The following is a 13827-nucleotide window of genomic DNA, read 5'->3' on the forward strand; positions in this document are numbered from 1 at the left end:
GCGTTTGAGACTGTCCTTATGTATATCTTATAATGTGCCTGCTTTTCTTGCATCTTTAAGCTTACCAAAAATTCGTAATAATTCATGTACGGAAACAAGTAAAGTAACAGTGGATGAAAATGAAAATTTAGAGGGTGCTAGCAGGATTTTGGATGTAAAATGCGACCAAAATGGGGCAAAATTTGTCAGGCGGAGAAACGTTTTGCAGGCGGTAGCTCTATGCAGATGAGTACACGTGAGTCCTCGCTGGCGTGCTCTCATCGCCACCCCAGACGAAGGTGTCCACATCGAGCCATCTTTCTACCGAAATGTTGGACAAATTCAACTTTACATCGGCGCTTTTCACTCTAGATTATTTCCATCGCTCCTAAAGACTGCTTTGGTCGCATTCTCGCAATTTTTGCGCGCGATTTGTTGATTTATTTTGTGTCTCTTTTTGTCTGGCAGGGAGTTGGGAAACATGGCTGCCCCAGAGCAAGTGGTAGTCCAGCAGGCAGTGCGGCCTGGAAGGGTCTTCGATCCCGTGGCCCTCGGATTGGGGAAGAATTTCCGCCTCACTCGCTTTGCAGACTTGAAGGGATGATCTTGCAAGGTCCCCCAGGAGGTTCTGCTCAACCTCTTGGAGGGGCTGCAAAATCAGACGATCCCAGAGGAGCAGGGGCAGTTTTTGCCGCCTCATTTCGCTCCGATAGGTGGGAAATTTCCCCTTCGCTTGTGGTCTCGCTTAGCGCAGTGTCTACGCGTTTCGCTAGAGGGGGCGCGTGAGCCGTGTTGTTTTTACTTCCACCAGAAAATCGTTGGACAACCCGCGCATCTCCATGTTTCCAAAACGGCTGTGAAAGATACTCCGTCCATAGGAATATATCCTTTGTTGATCAGGACATCTTATAAGTTATGGGTATCAGGTTTTTGCAGTGTATAGCTTGGCGCCAGCTAGGGAGATCGTAGGAAATGTAAATCCAAAATCTAGTCGAAAGGGGTATAGCTCTATGGCTTGCCCCCCTCCCCAAGGTAAATACAATGGGCATGTTTATAATTTTTCGAAAAATATGATCTAGAATGGTATAAATGTATCTTGATGGAAAACTGTACATATGTTCAACAATTTGTAGACTAGTATGGTAGAGGGAGGGTAAGCTCCAAAAATTATGGAAGTACAAGTATCAGGGCTTGAAATTCATTTTGGGGAACAGGTGCACCTAAAAAATTGGGTGCACCATAGCCGCGGCGACTGTTGCAGGGCTTCTCTTGCTTGCAGTCTTTTACGTTAGGGCTAATGTAAAAGACTGCAAGCAAGAGAAGCCCTGCAACAGTCACCGCGGCTAGGTGCACCATATACATGTTAGTAGAAGGTCAGCAAAAACTAATTATGTTTCATTTCTTAATCATGCACTAAAATTGATTTTGTAATTTTTTTTACCCTTAGATATTAAGAATCTGCTGTATACTACTATACATTTAACATATGTAAACCTACGAAAATATTTGGGTGCACTCACAAAAAAATTGGGTGCACAGCTCCAAATGAGGGTGCACATGCACCCAGTATTTCTAGCCCTGTAGTATTTACAAAATACATGTACTTGTTATTGTATAGAGAAGCTGGTTTCAGTTTTTTTTTGTGAGCTAACCGCTGCAGTTCCATCTCCTGTCGCTAGGGATCGGCATGGACAGCTGTGTGATCCCCCTACGCCACGGTGGACTCTCCCTGGTGCAAACAACAGACTTCTTCTACCCCCTAGTGGATGACCCCTACATGCAGGTTTGTTTGTTACCTTTGCCAAGAAGGTTATGTTTTCAGGGGCGTCTGTGTGTTTGTGTGTTTGTAAACACGATACTTAAGAAGGCTTTGGTGGATTATCTTGATATTTGGTAGGTGGGTAGGTCTTAGTGAGACCTAAAAATGATTAGATTTTGGGGCCCCTGGCATCTTGTTATGGTACTCCAGCAGAACTTCCAGTTTTTATATAATGTGATCTATACATGCTAGGGTCACATGCAGGTACAGTGTCTGAGACAAGGGTGTGGTCAACACATGCTCCTTTGTTGGTACCCGCAAGGCGTAACATACCAGTCTTGTATGTTAAGGCCTAGGAAAAACAAAATGTGTTTCCAGTTTCCCGACCAACCCAAGAAAACATTGTGCAATTTCCAACATTGACATTGAAAATAAAAAGTGTTCTCGTGTAACAGGTTTACTTTGTTAAACTGAAGTTGGATCTAAAAAAAAAACGAAAGAAAAAAAGATAATGCCTACCTACCGAGTCCCAACCTTATTTGTTTTCAGGACTGAAACAGGAAACACAACATTTTTTTCCTAGGCGACCAGACTTAAACTTAAAGGTTTGGGCTGTTGTACCTATGATGATACTCATGCACCACACTGAACGGTTGGTTGAAGAACCCTAACACCACACCACAGAATCTGAGGTACATGTACAAGGAAACTGAAAGTGAAACCAAAGACATCTTTCCTTACGGTTTCAAGCAGAAAACTGTGCTCTCAATCTCAAAATGTGGTTATTTTTATCCCCCTATTGGCTACACAACAGCATAGATATTATGTATATATAATTTTGTATGATTATCATTAGAAAATATTCAAATTCAAGCTGTACAGTCTTCCAATATGTTGCTATTTGTCCTGTGATTCTTTGTCTAAACTGATGTTATATGTGATCCAGGGCCCTACTGTAAAGCGGTGGTTACATTATACTGAGCTGGGTTATCCATGGGCGATAGGCCACCGAGTTTTTGTTGAGATCGTTGTTACTTTATTCAAATATATACTTAGGTAACTGAACAACAAGTTCACTGTGCAGTGCACTCCGTACAAGATCCCCGAGAATCATACCCTGAACACATAACACCTTGAGGTCGGTCCGTTGAAAGATTCCCGAGAATCATACACTCAACACTTCACCGTCAGCTCGGTCCGTCAATGGTTGAGTTTGAAAGATTCCCGAGAATCATACACTCAACACACAACACCGTGAACACAGTCCGTTCAAAGATTCCCGAGAATTCTCCATGCCCAACATATATAACACATACTGGGTACTTGGTCGGCTGAATCACACAATAAAAAGCACACTCATTACTTATTAGCTGTTACTTCCGAATCGGCGTTCTGATAGAGATAGATGGCGCAAAGGCCGACGGGAGTAGAACTGGTTTCGCAGTTATTCGAACGCGTTCGCAAAACCGCTGCTCGACTCGATAGAACCCCAAGCCGGGGCTAGCGCTAGCGATGGTGATAACTTCAAAAAGATGACAGGGTAGGAAACACCTACCCGTGAACTGCGTTACCAACTGGGGTGGCAGCAAAAATGTGACTTAGAATCACGTTCGGTCCCTGCCTCCCCAGACTCAGAGGACAACGATATCGTACATCTAGAGATATTGGGCACAACTACACTTTCCAAATCTCGTGCCTGGGAGACACATGTAGAACTAAAAACACGTCGGTGGGGTTTGTGGACGTGTTTTGAGCAGCCTGGCAGTACATTTACACATAGAATGTCGTATGATGTAGCCTTTCTGGCCGTCTCCATTTTAGAACCGCGCGGGAAATGTGGGCGCCTACCGTGCATCTCATTGGCTAGCGGTGATGTCATTGTCTTACTGCTGGTAACGCAGTTCGCCGGAAATCGGACTTTACAAAATGCTTAATATCTTCTTTAAAATATGGTATAGTAACCCAAGAAAGTTTACATGGCTACATAGTTACCCCTAAAGTATAGATAGTATCAAGACTTTTATTTTCCTTGTGGCATTTTGCAGAAAATAGGATGTTTTGAAATGGCATTTCGCACCTAGTGTATACTAGTACTTAGTACCTAACCAAGCTAAAGCGTTCGGAAGTCGCCGTTCGGCTCTCGGCAATCTTCGGTAAATGTTCGTATGGTTCTTTGGAATCCTCGTCAGGTTGTAGACCGAGTTCACAGTGTGTGTTGAGTGTATGATTCTCGGGAATCTTTCAACGGGCCGAGTTCACGGTGTATGTGTTCAGTGTATGATTCTCGTGAATCTTTCAACGGACCGAGTTCACGGTGTTTGTGTTCAGTGTATGATTCTCGTGAATCTTTCAACGGACCGAGCTCACGGTGTTTGTCAGAGTGTATGACTCAACGGATCATGTTCATTCCTTATGTATTGTGATTGCAACGGACTGAGTGAGTACGTAGTGTATGTTATAACATATGCAAAACAATCAAGTTGTAAAATAGTTTTTAATGGTTTACAAAACAACATAGTTTTCAACAAAAACTCGGTGGCCTAGCGCCTGTGGGTTATCTTGGCTAAACATGGTGGAAAATAATTAATGTTAGATAAATGGAAGAAAAGTCTGGAAACTCCAAGAAAGGATCCAAGTTCAAACTGGACACAGCCTTCCTAATGTTGATATTGAAATGTTGCAGGGTAAGATAGCGTGTGCGAATGTGCTGAGTGACCTGTATGCCATGGGAGTGAAGACGTGTGACAACATGCTGATGCTTCTCGGTGTCAGCAACGAGATGTCGGATAAAGAGAGGGACACCGTCGTGCCCTTCATCATCAACGGATTCAAGGTCAGGTTCTTAGCTGCCCATTTCTGGTAATCTCCACGCAGATCCTACAGTGGCAAGGCAGTATCCATTGGCAAGAGGAGAGTCCATTAGCCACCTATCCCTGGTAGTCCATCGATTCCGATGATGACTTCTGTAGCCACCGATACTGTCTGGCTAATGGTTACAGCCTGGCCAGTTTGACACTGTCTTTTGCGGCCACTGAAAGATCTAGATTTTACTTCATGTCAGTACCTATGATGACACTCATGCACCACACTGATCAGTTGGTTGAATGAGAACTCTCACCACACCCAATTGTCTGAGGAAAAAAGGACATTTTTTAAAAGTATATTTAACTTATGCTCCTGATCAGCCATGACTAATACTTCAATATAAATGTTTATGAACTGCAGGATCTAGCAGAAGAAGCCGGCACCATGGTCCAGGGAGGCCAGACTGTTCTCAACCCGTGGCTCACTATAGGCGGGGTGGCCACAACCGTCTGTCCACCCAACGAATTCATCGAGTAAGTCCTGAGACCTACATGGACTCTGATAGAGCTTTGCTCTGCATGTTTTGACGGAATCTTGTTGCTAATGAGAGATAATCTCCAAGCAGATCATATGGTGGCAAGGCAGTGTCCATCGGCCAGAGGAGTATGGCCATACAAACCATTGGTGGCCATACAAACTCCTCTGGCTAATGGATACTGTCTTGCCACCGAAAGGAATCTGCTTGAAGATTAAATAAGAGAAACAAACTTTTGCAATCTCTGATCTTGATAGTCAGAGTTAGTACAACAAAAAATTAATTACACTTCAAGTAAAATCAATTTAAAAGTGCCTCTGCTCCTGAGGTTAAACCAAGAAACTTTTCAGACTTACTACGTATGGGTTTGCTTAGATCATCTGACGAAGAAATTAAGGACTGGGGGAAAAACCTACACTGTAACTGGTCAACAGTGAGCACATCCGTCCCATATGATGAGAGTTTTTTCCCTGACAAACAGGTGGAGGTTCAGCTGATTTAATGAGCCTGATGGGATGTGTTTAGCCTGAATGTCAGCCTTTTTAGCGTATGTCCGCTCCCAAGATTTGCTTCCAGGCTCGTGAGGAGCGGACAAATGCTAACATGGCTGACACTCAGGCTAGGATGTGTTAGGAAAATGAAAGTTTATACAAATGTATGTGCATGTTTCCTAGTTAATGTAAGGTAAAGACTGATTGTTGTTTTTTTATTTATTTTTATTTTATTCACATGGATTTTTGAGCATTGGAGCATTTGAGCAACTGATTGTTGTTGTTTGCTCTTGTGCCCAGGCCGGGTAACGCTGTCGTCGGTGACGTGCTTGTGCTGACCAAACCTCTCGGCACGCAGGTGGCAGTCAACGCTCACCAGTGGTTGGACGAGGTACGTGTTGTACACATGTAGTGATGCATACCTAAACCCAACTTCAGGTTCAGGTCCGGATTAAAGTCCAGAGGTTTAGGTTCAGTTCCGGACTTGTAAGTCCGGACCTGAACCCATGGCATATACAAAATTGCAAGTTGCCAACCTTGCAATGTTGTCTGGGTGAAACTTTGGCCACATAACATGGAGGCCGGTACTTGACGATGCCCGATGGCAATGTTTTCTTCCTTTTGCAGCAAAGATTTTACAATCTACGGAAGGTTTTAGGTGGTTTGGAAAGAAAAAGGGTATGTGAAATGATCTTTTACCGGACTTGGTTCTTGACTTTTAGTTTTTTTTGGACTTGAACCTTAACATTCTTACAAGTCCGGATCCAAGTCCAGTGAACCGGTATGCAGCACTATACACGTTTTACCCTTTCATGCCAAGGACACTCCTATAAGCAAAATAATGCAGACTTAAGGTAGCAATAGCCTGAGGTTATGCCTCACAAAGTGTCTGGTTTTGCTGAATGTTTTCAGGACTCTCCCAGGTAAAGACAACAGACTTCTTCTACCCGCTAGTGGATGACCCCTACATGCAGGTACGGTGTCTGAGACAAGGATGTGGTCAAAACAGGCTCCTTTGTACCGTAAAACTGGCAAGGCGTAACATACCAGTCTTGTATGTTGTTGTTGTACCTATGATGATACTCATGCACCACACTGAACGGTTGGTTGAAGAACTCCAACACCACACCACAGAATCTGAGGTACATCTATTGGTTTTTGAGTCAGCAGTACCAGGTTTACGCAAAAAAAAAAGGTTACTCAGGGAAGTGGATATGATTTTGGAAACGGTCAGACGTTTCAGATAGGATCCAATAGCTTTCGTCAGTAACACTAGAGACTGTAGGGCTTCTCCTGCAGTCTCTAGTGTCACTGACGAAAGGTAGTGGATGCTACCTGAAATGTCTGAACATTTCCAAAATCATGTCCAGTTGCTTGAGTACCTGGATGTCTAACCTTCACTGAAGTACCAGGTTTAGTTTCAAGAGGGAAAAGAAATCTAAAGAGAATATTTCGTACTTTCCAGCCTGAGAGGTGGAACCGGATTCGTCTGGTTGTGTCAGAAGAGGACGTGGAGAGAGCGTACCAGGAGGCCATGTTCCTCATGTCCAGGCTCAACAGGACAGGTGAGAGACAGGGCTGTGTAACATGCATTGTAAAACTGTTAGTTCCGGGTATGGACCGGGTCACCCAAACATCACCTGGTACCTGTACATGAAACACCAAACTAAAACACTAGTTGATACCACTTTAAGACTTTCTTAAAAATGGCAACTCACCACAATCAAAACAGCTAGCTTTGTTTTTAAGTTACAAATGATTGGCCTGTTCAGGTCCTGCTGTAATACACATCACACTTCTAGAAACCTTCACACCAAATGTGCCAGCTCTAGCTTTGTCCCAGATGATGAGAGTTTCCTTCCTGACAAACCAGTGGAGGTAAAACTGATTTAATGAGCCTGATGGGACTTTGTAGATGTATGATACTGTCAAGAAAAACACCTACTAGTAGCCTCCTGTGCAGGCACATTCTTTTGCCGGCAAAAGAACGCATTAAAAATTCTACACAACGCAGTATCAAAACTCCCACCTGCCCGGTAGCCTGCACAGGAGGCTAAAACTTAAAGAAACACCAGAATCTTCGAGACATGTGTGACATTATCTACCCTTCCCATTCCACAGCTGCGAAACTGATGCACAAGTACAACGCACACGGCGCGACGGACATCACGGGATTCGGGCTGCTGGGTCACGCCAAGAACCTGGTTCAGCACCAGAAGAACGAGGTCTCCTTCACCATCCACAACCTCCCCGTCATCGCCAAGATGGCAGCCGTCGCCAAGGCCTGTGGGAACATGTTCCAGCTTCTACAGGGGTACTCTGCCGAAACATCAGGTGAGTGTAGATGTTCATGCATAGTTCTCACTAGGCGATTTGAGTGAATCTTCTGTACCTGGCCCCTACACTGATAAAATCCTTGTGAGAGCCCTGACATGTTCTAGCTTCTACAGGGGTACTCTGCCGAAACATCAGGTGGGGACATGTACATGTTCTTACTGTTAAAACTTTAGACCCAACACAAAGAAATTCTCTCATCTAGAGCTTTCGACCAGTCACTCTGGTCTTCCTCAGTAGACTGATCCAGTGAGACTTGTCACTGGCTTCTCTGAAGTGTGACGTCAACACTGGATCAAAGACATCTTTTAGACCATGTTGGCCCCTGTCGCAGTTGAGTGAAGGGTGATGGGCCCTAATCTAAATACTAGTAGCCTCTTTCACCCCTCTCAGAAAATAGTCATGTTCATACTGGTTTGGATAAATTGCCAGTACCTGTGATGACACTCATGCACCACACTGATCAGTTGGTTGAATGAGAACTCTCACCACACCCAATTGTCTGAGGTACTATTCATTGCAATTTGATTGAATGCTTTCACACACATTTTTCAAAATTTCCCCTGGCCCTGGTTTTTGCTTATAAAAGTCAAGAAGTGCTTGATGTTCAGGAGGTGTAGCAGGCCAGAATATACCCCTTGCCAGAATATACTGGGGTACATTTTGGCCTGCTACACCTGTAACATAAGCAGATGCTGCTACAATGTACTTACCTGACAAACAGTACAGTGATACAGTACAGTCACAGCCTCCCAGGCTGAATTTATGTTGTAAACTACAGTATGTGGCTCCAGATGTCTTACTGAGGAACTGAAATGTGCTAGCCTAGATGTGACTTAGCTTGAAGAATGAATCCACTTTACTATATACCGTACAGTGATAGATATCGGGTATAATGTGTTGATACTATTACTAATAGACCACCATGTCTCTTCCCCCAGGAGGATTGTTGATCTGCCTTCCCCGTGAGCAGGCCGCGTCGTTCTGCAAAGACATCGAGGGAGAAGACAAGCTACAGTCCTGGATCATCGGCATCGTGGAGAAGGGCAACCGGAAGGCTCGAATCATCGACAAACCTAGAGTCATCGAAGTCACCCCAAAGATAGCGTAGAGTCTGTAGTTTTATCCACGTAAGCAAGGAAAGGGAGCTATGATCATGGGAGGAAAGAACTTGTAAGAGGAGGAAAACTAGAGTCATCGAAGTCACCCCAAAGATAGCGTAGACTTTGTACTAGTTTTATCCGCGTAAGCAAGGAAAAGGGAGCTATGGTTAGCCTCCACCAGACTCCTTTGCAGGCTGAATAAATAGTAGAAATCGGCTAAGGGGGACATCATTGGCCTGCATGGAAAGCTGGACCCTCTATGGCCGGCCAACTCCTCTGGCCAATGATGTCCCCCTTAGCCGATTTCTACTATTTATTCAGCCTGCAAAGGAGTCTGGTGGAGACTACTACTAAGCTATGATCATGGGAGGAAAGAATTGTTAAGGGGAGGAAAGATACCGGTTAGCGTGAGGAAAGTCTGCCAGTGATCAGCAGTCTATTTTTGTAGGAGCTCAGCCTCAGGTGTACTTAATTTTACATGTTGCTGTACCACAGTGCACCTTTTTAGTAGTACAGATAGAAGGATCGATGTTAGGCTCACTTCTGTTATAAGACTCGTGATACTGGCTAAATGTGCAACCTACCCTCGCATGGCACGCATGCATACAGAGCTAGGCATTCCATAAAATTACTGAAGGTTGTATGCCCATGTAAGAGCTAGGTGTCTGTTAGAAGTTGTAAGTAACCAAGTTTTCCTAGTAACACAGTCATGTATGTTTTACTACAATTGTAGTAGTAGTAGTAGCAGGAGTAGAGAAAACGTATACCACTGCACGTAACGCAGTCGCCATGCAGACTACTGTATCTTCACCATAGCTGTTTCTTGCTTGGGGATGAGCAGCCCCAATAGGAACAGCTTGGACACAGAAACATGAGGTCGTTGGACATTCCTGTCCCCCCTGCTGACTATTTTAATGAAACCGGCCTCTAGAACCACCTAACAGTGGAGGGGGTTGGTGGATGATGCAATAGACAGTGGGGCAGACAGGCTGTTCAACACAATATGGCCACAATCGCTCTGGTACTACTGTATGTACTTGTATAAGCTGTAATTCGTTCCACCACTTTTAGATGTTATACGTACGTGTAATTGTCCAGTTACTAACGAACCGACAATAAAAGAAAGACTTTTGAACACCTGACTTTTTATTTTCTTCCTTACTATTTTCCTCTTCAGACATTGAAGTGTTCTGGAGGATCTCAAAATAGATTAATGAAAAGAAATACAGTAAAATACAGTCTGAATACAGACCACAAGTACGCATGTACAAAATAGAGAAGTTTATTTACAAGCTACTGAGTGTGTAACCAGGTCTTCAACATGGTGTGTCATCTACTATCATGAAGTCCATCTGTGTTGGTAGTTAGATGTTAAGAGTTAAAACTTTTGATCCAACACAAAAGTTCTCTCACCTAGAGCTTTCGACCAGACTGGGTCAGTCTACTGAGGAAGACCAGAGCGACTGGTGAAAGCTGTAGGTGAGAGAACTTTGTGTTTGATCAAAAGTTTTAACTCAACAGTATGTCCTCTATTCGTGGTCCTGTGGCGGGATGCTCTCGATCAGCCTGAGGATGGCGTCAGCTGTAGGCTCATAGTAAACCTCAGCCTTGTCTCCTATGCCTGCAGATGAAGTGAAAACATAAACTGTAAAAACGTGGATGGTGAAGATTAGTGCAACTTGATAATTGACAATTGTTAATTAAAATACAGGTTCTGGCCTGGGTGCCATCCTCTGTAGTCCATGATAGCTAGCTACTATAGAGAGACGGCGGTTAGGAAGGATGGCACGGAACTCGAACTTGATGTACAGTGCTGGCTTGTCGTATAAGTCGCTATGTACTACAGTAACCACAAATTCACAATACCAGCTTTGTATGTATTCCTGTGGTTAAGCAGCAATTTTGGGGGGCTGTAATTTTTTTTATTTGCCCTCCTGCACTGCTTTGGGGGACTTCAGAGGATGTCATTCATAAAATTAATTCAGTGTGGCCGAGTGAACATTAAAATATAGTGAATAAGTGGGTTTACATACCTTCTACCAGTGAGACGGGTTCTGAGAAGAGCTTGGCCTTGGGAGCCGTCCTGATGTGTCTGGCAGTGATACAGCCCATGGACTCCAGCATCTGGAAAACAACAAGACATTCTCACCATACAACTGTGTCTAAACATGACTAATTCATTTTCATTTACATCTGATTTACAGTGTTCAGAAAAAAAAAATGGACAAAACATGTAGGGGCCTGTTCCATGGGCTATTTCCAGCACTGTGGCATAACGTACTGCACCTGGGCGAAACCCGTAATGTATTGTGCATAGCACTTGGGCAGAACGCCTCATAAAAACTCATATAAGGTCATATTCACATATACAATGTATGAGATGTCGGAAAAGATATCGTCTGCAACAGGCAGAATTCTAATCCAATGTAGACCAAACATCCAATGAAAACCGTCAAAAATTAGGCGCAGGTGCAGTATGTTCTGCAGACATGCTGTTATTTCCTCACCTGCAGCAGCTGCAGTGCCGCCATCCCAGGCATGACAGTGTGGATCTACCGCAGCACGGCAGCCTGTGAGATGCCTGATAACCAGGCTAACAGTACCAGTATTTCCTCACCTGTAGTAGCTGCAGCACAGCCTGATAACCAGGCTATCAGTATTTTCTCACCTGCAGTAGCTGCAGTAGGAGCCTGATAACCAGGCTACCAGTATTTTCTCACCTGCAGTAGCTGCAGTAGGAGCCTGATAACTAGGCTACCAGTATTTTCTCACCTGTAGTAGCTGCAGCACAGCCTGATAACTAGGCTACCAGTATTTTCTCACCTGCAGTAGCTGCAGTAGGAGCCTGATAACCAGGCTACCAGTATTTTCTCATCTGCAGTAGCTGCAGTGCAGCTGTAGGAGTCTGATAACCAGGCTAACAGTATTTCCTCACCTGCAGCAGCTGCAGTGCAGCCTGATTACCAGGCTATCAGTATTTCCTTACCTGCAGTACCTGCGGTGCAGCTGTAGGAGTCTGATAACCAGGCTACCAGTATTTCCTCACCTGCAGCAGCTGCAGTGCAGCCATCCCAGGCATGACAGTGTGGATCTGCCGCAGCACCACAGCCTGTGAGCTGCCTGATAACCAGGCTACCAGTATTTCTGCAACTGTAGGAGCCTGGATAACCAGGCTACCAGTATTTCCTTACCTGCAGTAGCTGCAGTGCCGCCATCCCAGGCATGACAGTGTGGATCTGCTGCAGCACCGCAGCCTTTGAGAGGCCTGATAACCAGCCTACAGTATTTCCTCACCTGCAGTAGCTGCAGTGCCGCCATCCCAGGCATGACAGTGTGGATCTGCCGCAGCACCGCAGCCTGCGAGATCCCAGGTTTCTGCAGGATCAGCAGCAGCAGGCCCTGCAGCATGTTCTGCAGTACTCTCCCGTTCACGGACCCGTCCACAGCACGCCACGGCCGGCTCAGGAACGCTACAGGCTCGTACACACTGTAAGCAGGAATAGGGGAGCATGCCTTACAAGATTATCTAGACTATGCATGATGTACAAAATGACTTATAAACTGGTGGACTTATAAAGAACTTAGTATCTGATACCAGCCCGGAAAATAACAAGAAACAGTCATGCCTTCAAATATCCACAGTTATCAATCCAGAATTATCAACCAAGAATTGAGATGTTCAAAAACTGATAGCAGACACGCTTTAGTAACAATGTACACGGTGCAACATGAAGTTACATTTTGATGCAACACTGTAAGGTATAGGTCAAGTGGCCAAAAGATCACACACAACTACTGCCCTCAAATTGGACTTACATCTGTACCTGTGCCTTTAAAATAACATCACAATCATCTTAAGTTATCACATGTGGCAAGGTCCTGTGTTTGGGGAGAGCCACACCCCACACACGTAAAAGAACCCACCACACCTTTCGAAAAAGAGTGGGGGCATGCCCCAGCGTGCGATGGTCCAAATACTACTGTCTGATGATTCACTTCGGAGGCCAAGAACAGTAGTATGAAATTCACACAAATGGAGATCCCAAACAAACAAACACTATTGTCCAAATACATTGTATGATGCTTTACCCATATTTGGATGCCTGCATCTGGACGTGTAGTTCTGAATCTGATCTGTCCCTCCTCCTCCCTGGAGTCGGTGTCTTGGCCACACGGGGTCTTAACTTCCTTTCTTCTGTACTTCCTTCTTTGCCATCTTTCTCAGCAGGCGAGACGTCTGCATCCTTGGTCATATCTGCATCTTCAGTGTCTGGAAGGGACTTGTTGGTGGAGTCTTCTTGCGGTGGTTGGTCTGGTTTTCTCTGTCCGTCTCCTTTCAAGATTCAAGATGGTTTGATTGTTTTTTTTTTGCAGTTAGAAACTGAATTGTAAACCAATTTACAATTACAGTTACAATTACAAGTAAACCAAAACATTGACATATTAAACAATAAGTGCAAAATTAACAGACCAATAAAAATAAAGGTTTTAGACAATATAATTTTTCAGGACTACATTTGATACAAATCTCTGTACTAATGAGACAGCAGTCAGGGTTTCAGTCCATAGTTATTGAGTAGCTGACGCATGAACGGTATGGGCGAGCTCTTCCTCAACATTTTTCAATTTCCCTTCTGCGTATGATTGTTGAATAATGACATGTTAATATTTGTACAAGTATACAAAATATCAATTTTGTTATTTATGAGCAAAACATTTTAGAATATAATCACCAATTGATTTTAAAATGTCTGGAATTTTATATTGACTGATTGTACCCGCCTTCCGTCTGTTATAATCCATGTGATAAGAATTTTCTAT

General features: G+C 44.1%; 2 protein-coding genes across 4 annotated transcripts in view; one reads left to right on the forward strand and one right to left on the reverse strand.

The window, feature by feature from the left end:
- Window positions 1–211: 211 nt before the first annotated feature.
- On the forward strand, window positions 212–9038 carry LOC109487800 (selenide, water dikinase-like). 3 transcript variants are annotated; one of them, XM_019791886.1, is made up of 9 exons: window positions 212–310; window positions 448–692; window positions 1659–1762; window positions 4422–4571; window positions 4964–5076; window positions 5870–5960; window positions 7035–7134; window positions 7691–7903; window positions 8845–9038. In XM_019791886.1, exons 3-9 carry the CDS (start codon window positions 1667–1669, stop codon window positions 9012–9014), a joined length of 933 nt encoding a protein of 310 aa, XP_019647445.1. In that variant the 5' UTR covers window positions 212–310; window positions 448–692; window positions 1659–1666; the 3' UTR covers window positions 9015–9038. The 3 variants fall into 3 exon arrangements, with proteins under 3 accessions (XP_019647445.1, XP_019647437.1, XP_019647454.1); XM_019791878.1 differs by having other exon boundaries at window positions 228–278; XM_019791895.1 differs by lacking the exons at window positions 212–310; window positions 448–692 and adding an exon at window positions 702–1011.
- Window positions 9039–10535: 1497 nt separating this feature from the next.
- The window catches only part of LOC109487489 (general transcription factor 3C polypeptide 1-like), a 28729-nt gene continuing 25437 nt past the window's right edge, over window positions 10536–13827 (reverse strand). Inside the window, 4 exon segments of the mRNA XM_019791480.1 lie at window positions 10536–10627; window positions 11040–11130; window positions 12301–12493; window positions 13096–13339. Of these exon segments, the coding sequence (XP_019647039.1) occupies window positions 10536–10627; window positions 11040–11130; window positions 12301–12493; window positions 13096–13339 (620 nt within the window).

Source organism: Branchiostoma belcheri, unplaced genomic scaffold (genome assembly GCF_001625305.1).
Source record: "Branchiostoma belcheri isolate BF01 breed outbred unplaced genomic scaffold, Haploidv18h27 scaffold111, whole genome shotgun sequence".
NCBI lineage: Eukaryota > Metazoa > Chordata > Leptocardii > Amphioxiformes > Branchiostomatidae > Branchiostoma > Branchiostoma belcheri.

Excerpts from the sequence above, each read along its gene's own strand:
- LOC109487800 (XM_019791895.1), top strand. The coding sequence starts at position 990 with ATGGCTTGCCCCCCTCCCCAAG. Across the intron at positions 4,572-4,963 it reads TCATCATCAACGGATTCAAG|GATCTAGCAGAAGAAGCCGG; the intron begins GTCAGGTTCTTA and ends TATGAACTGCAG. Across the intron at positions 5,077-5,869 it reads CCACCCAACGAATTCATCGA|GCCGGGTAACGCTGTCGTCG; the intron begins GTAAGTCCTGAG and ends TCTTGTGCCCAG.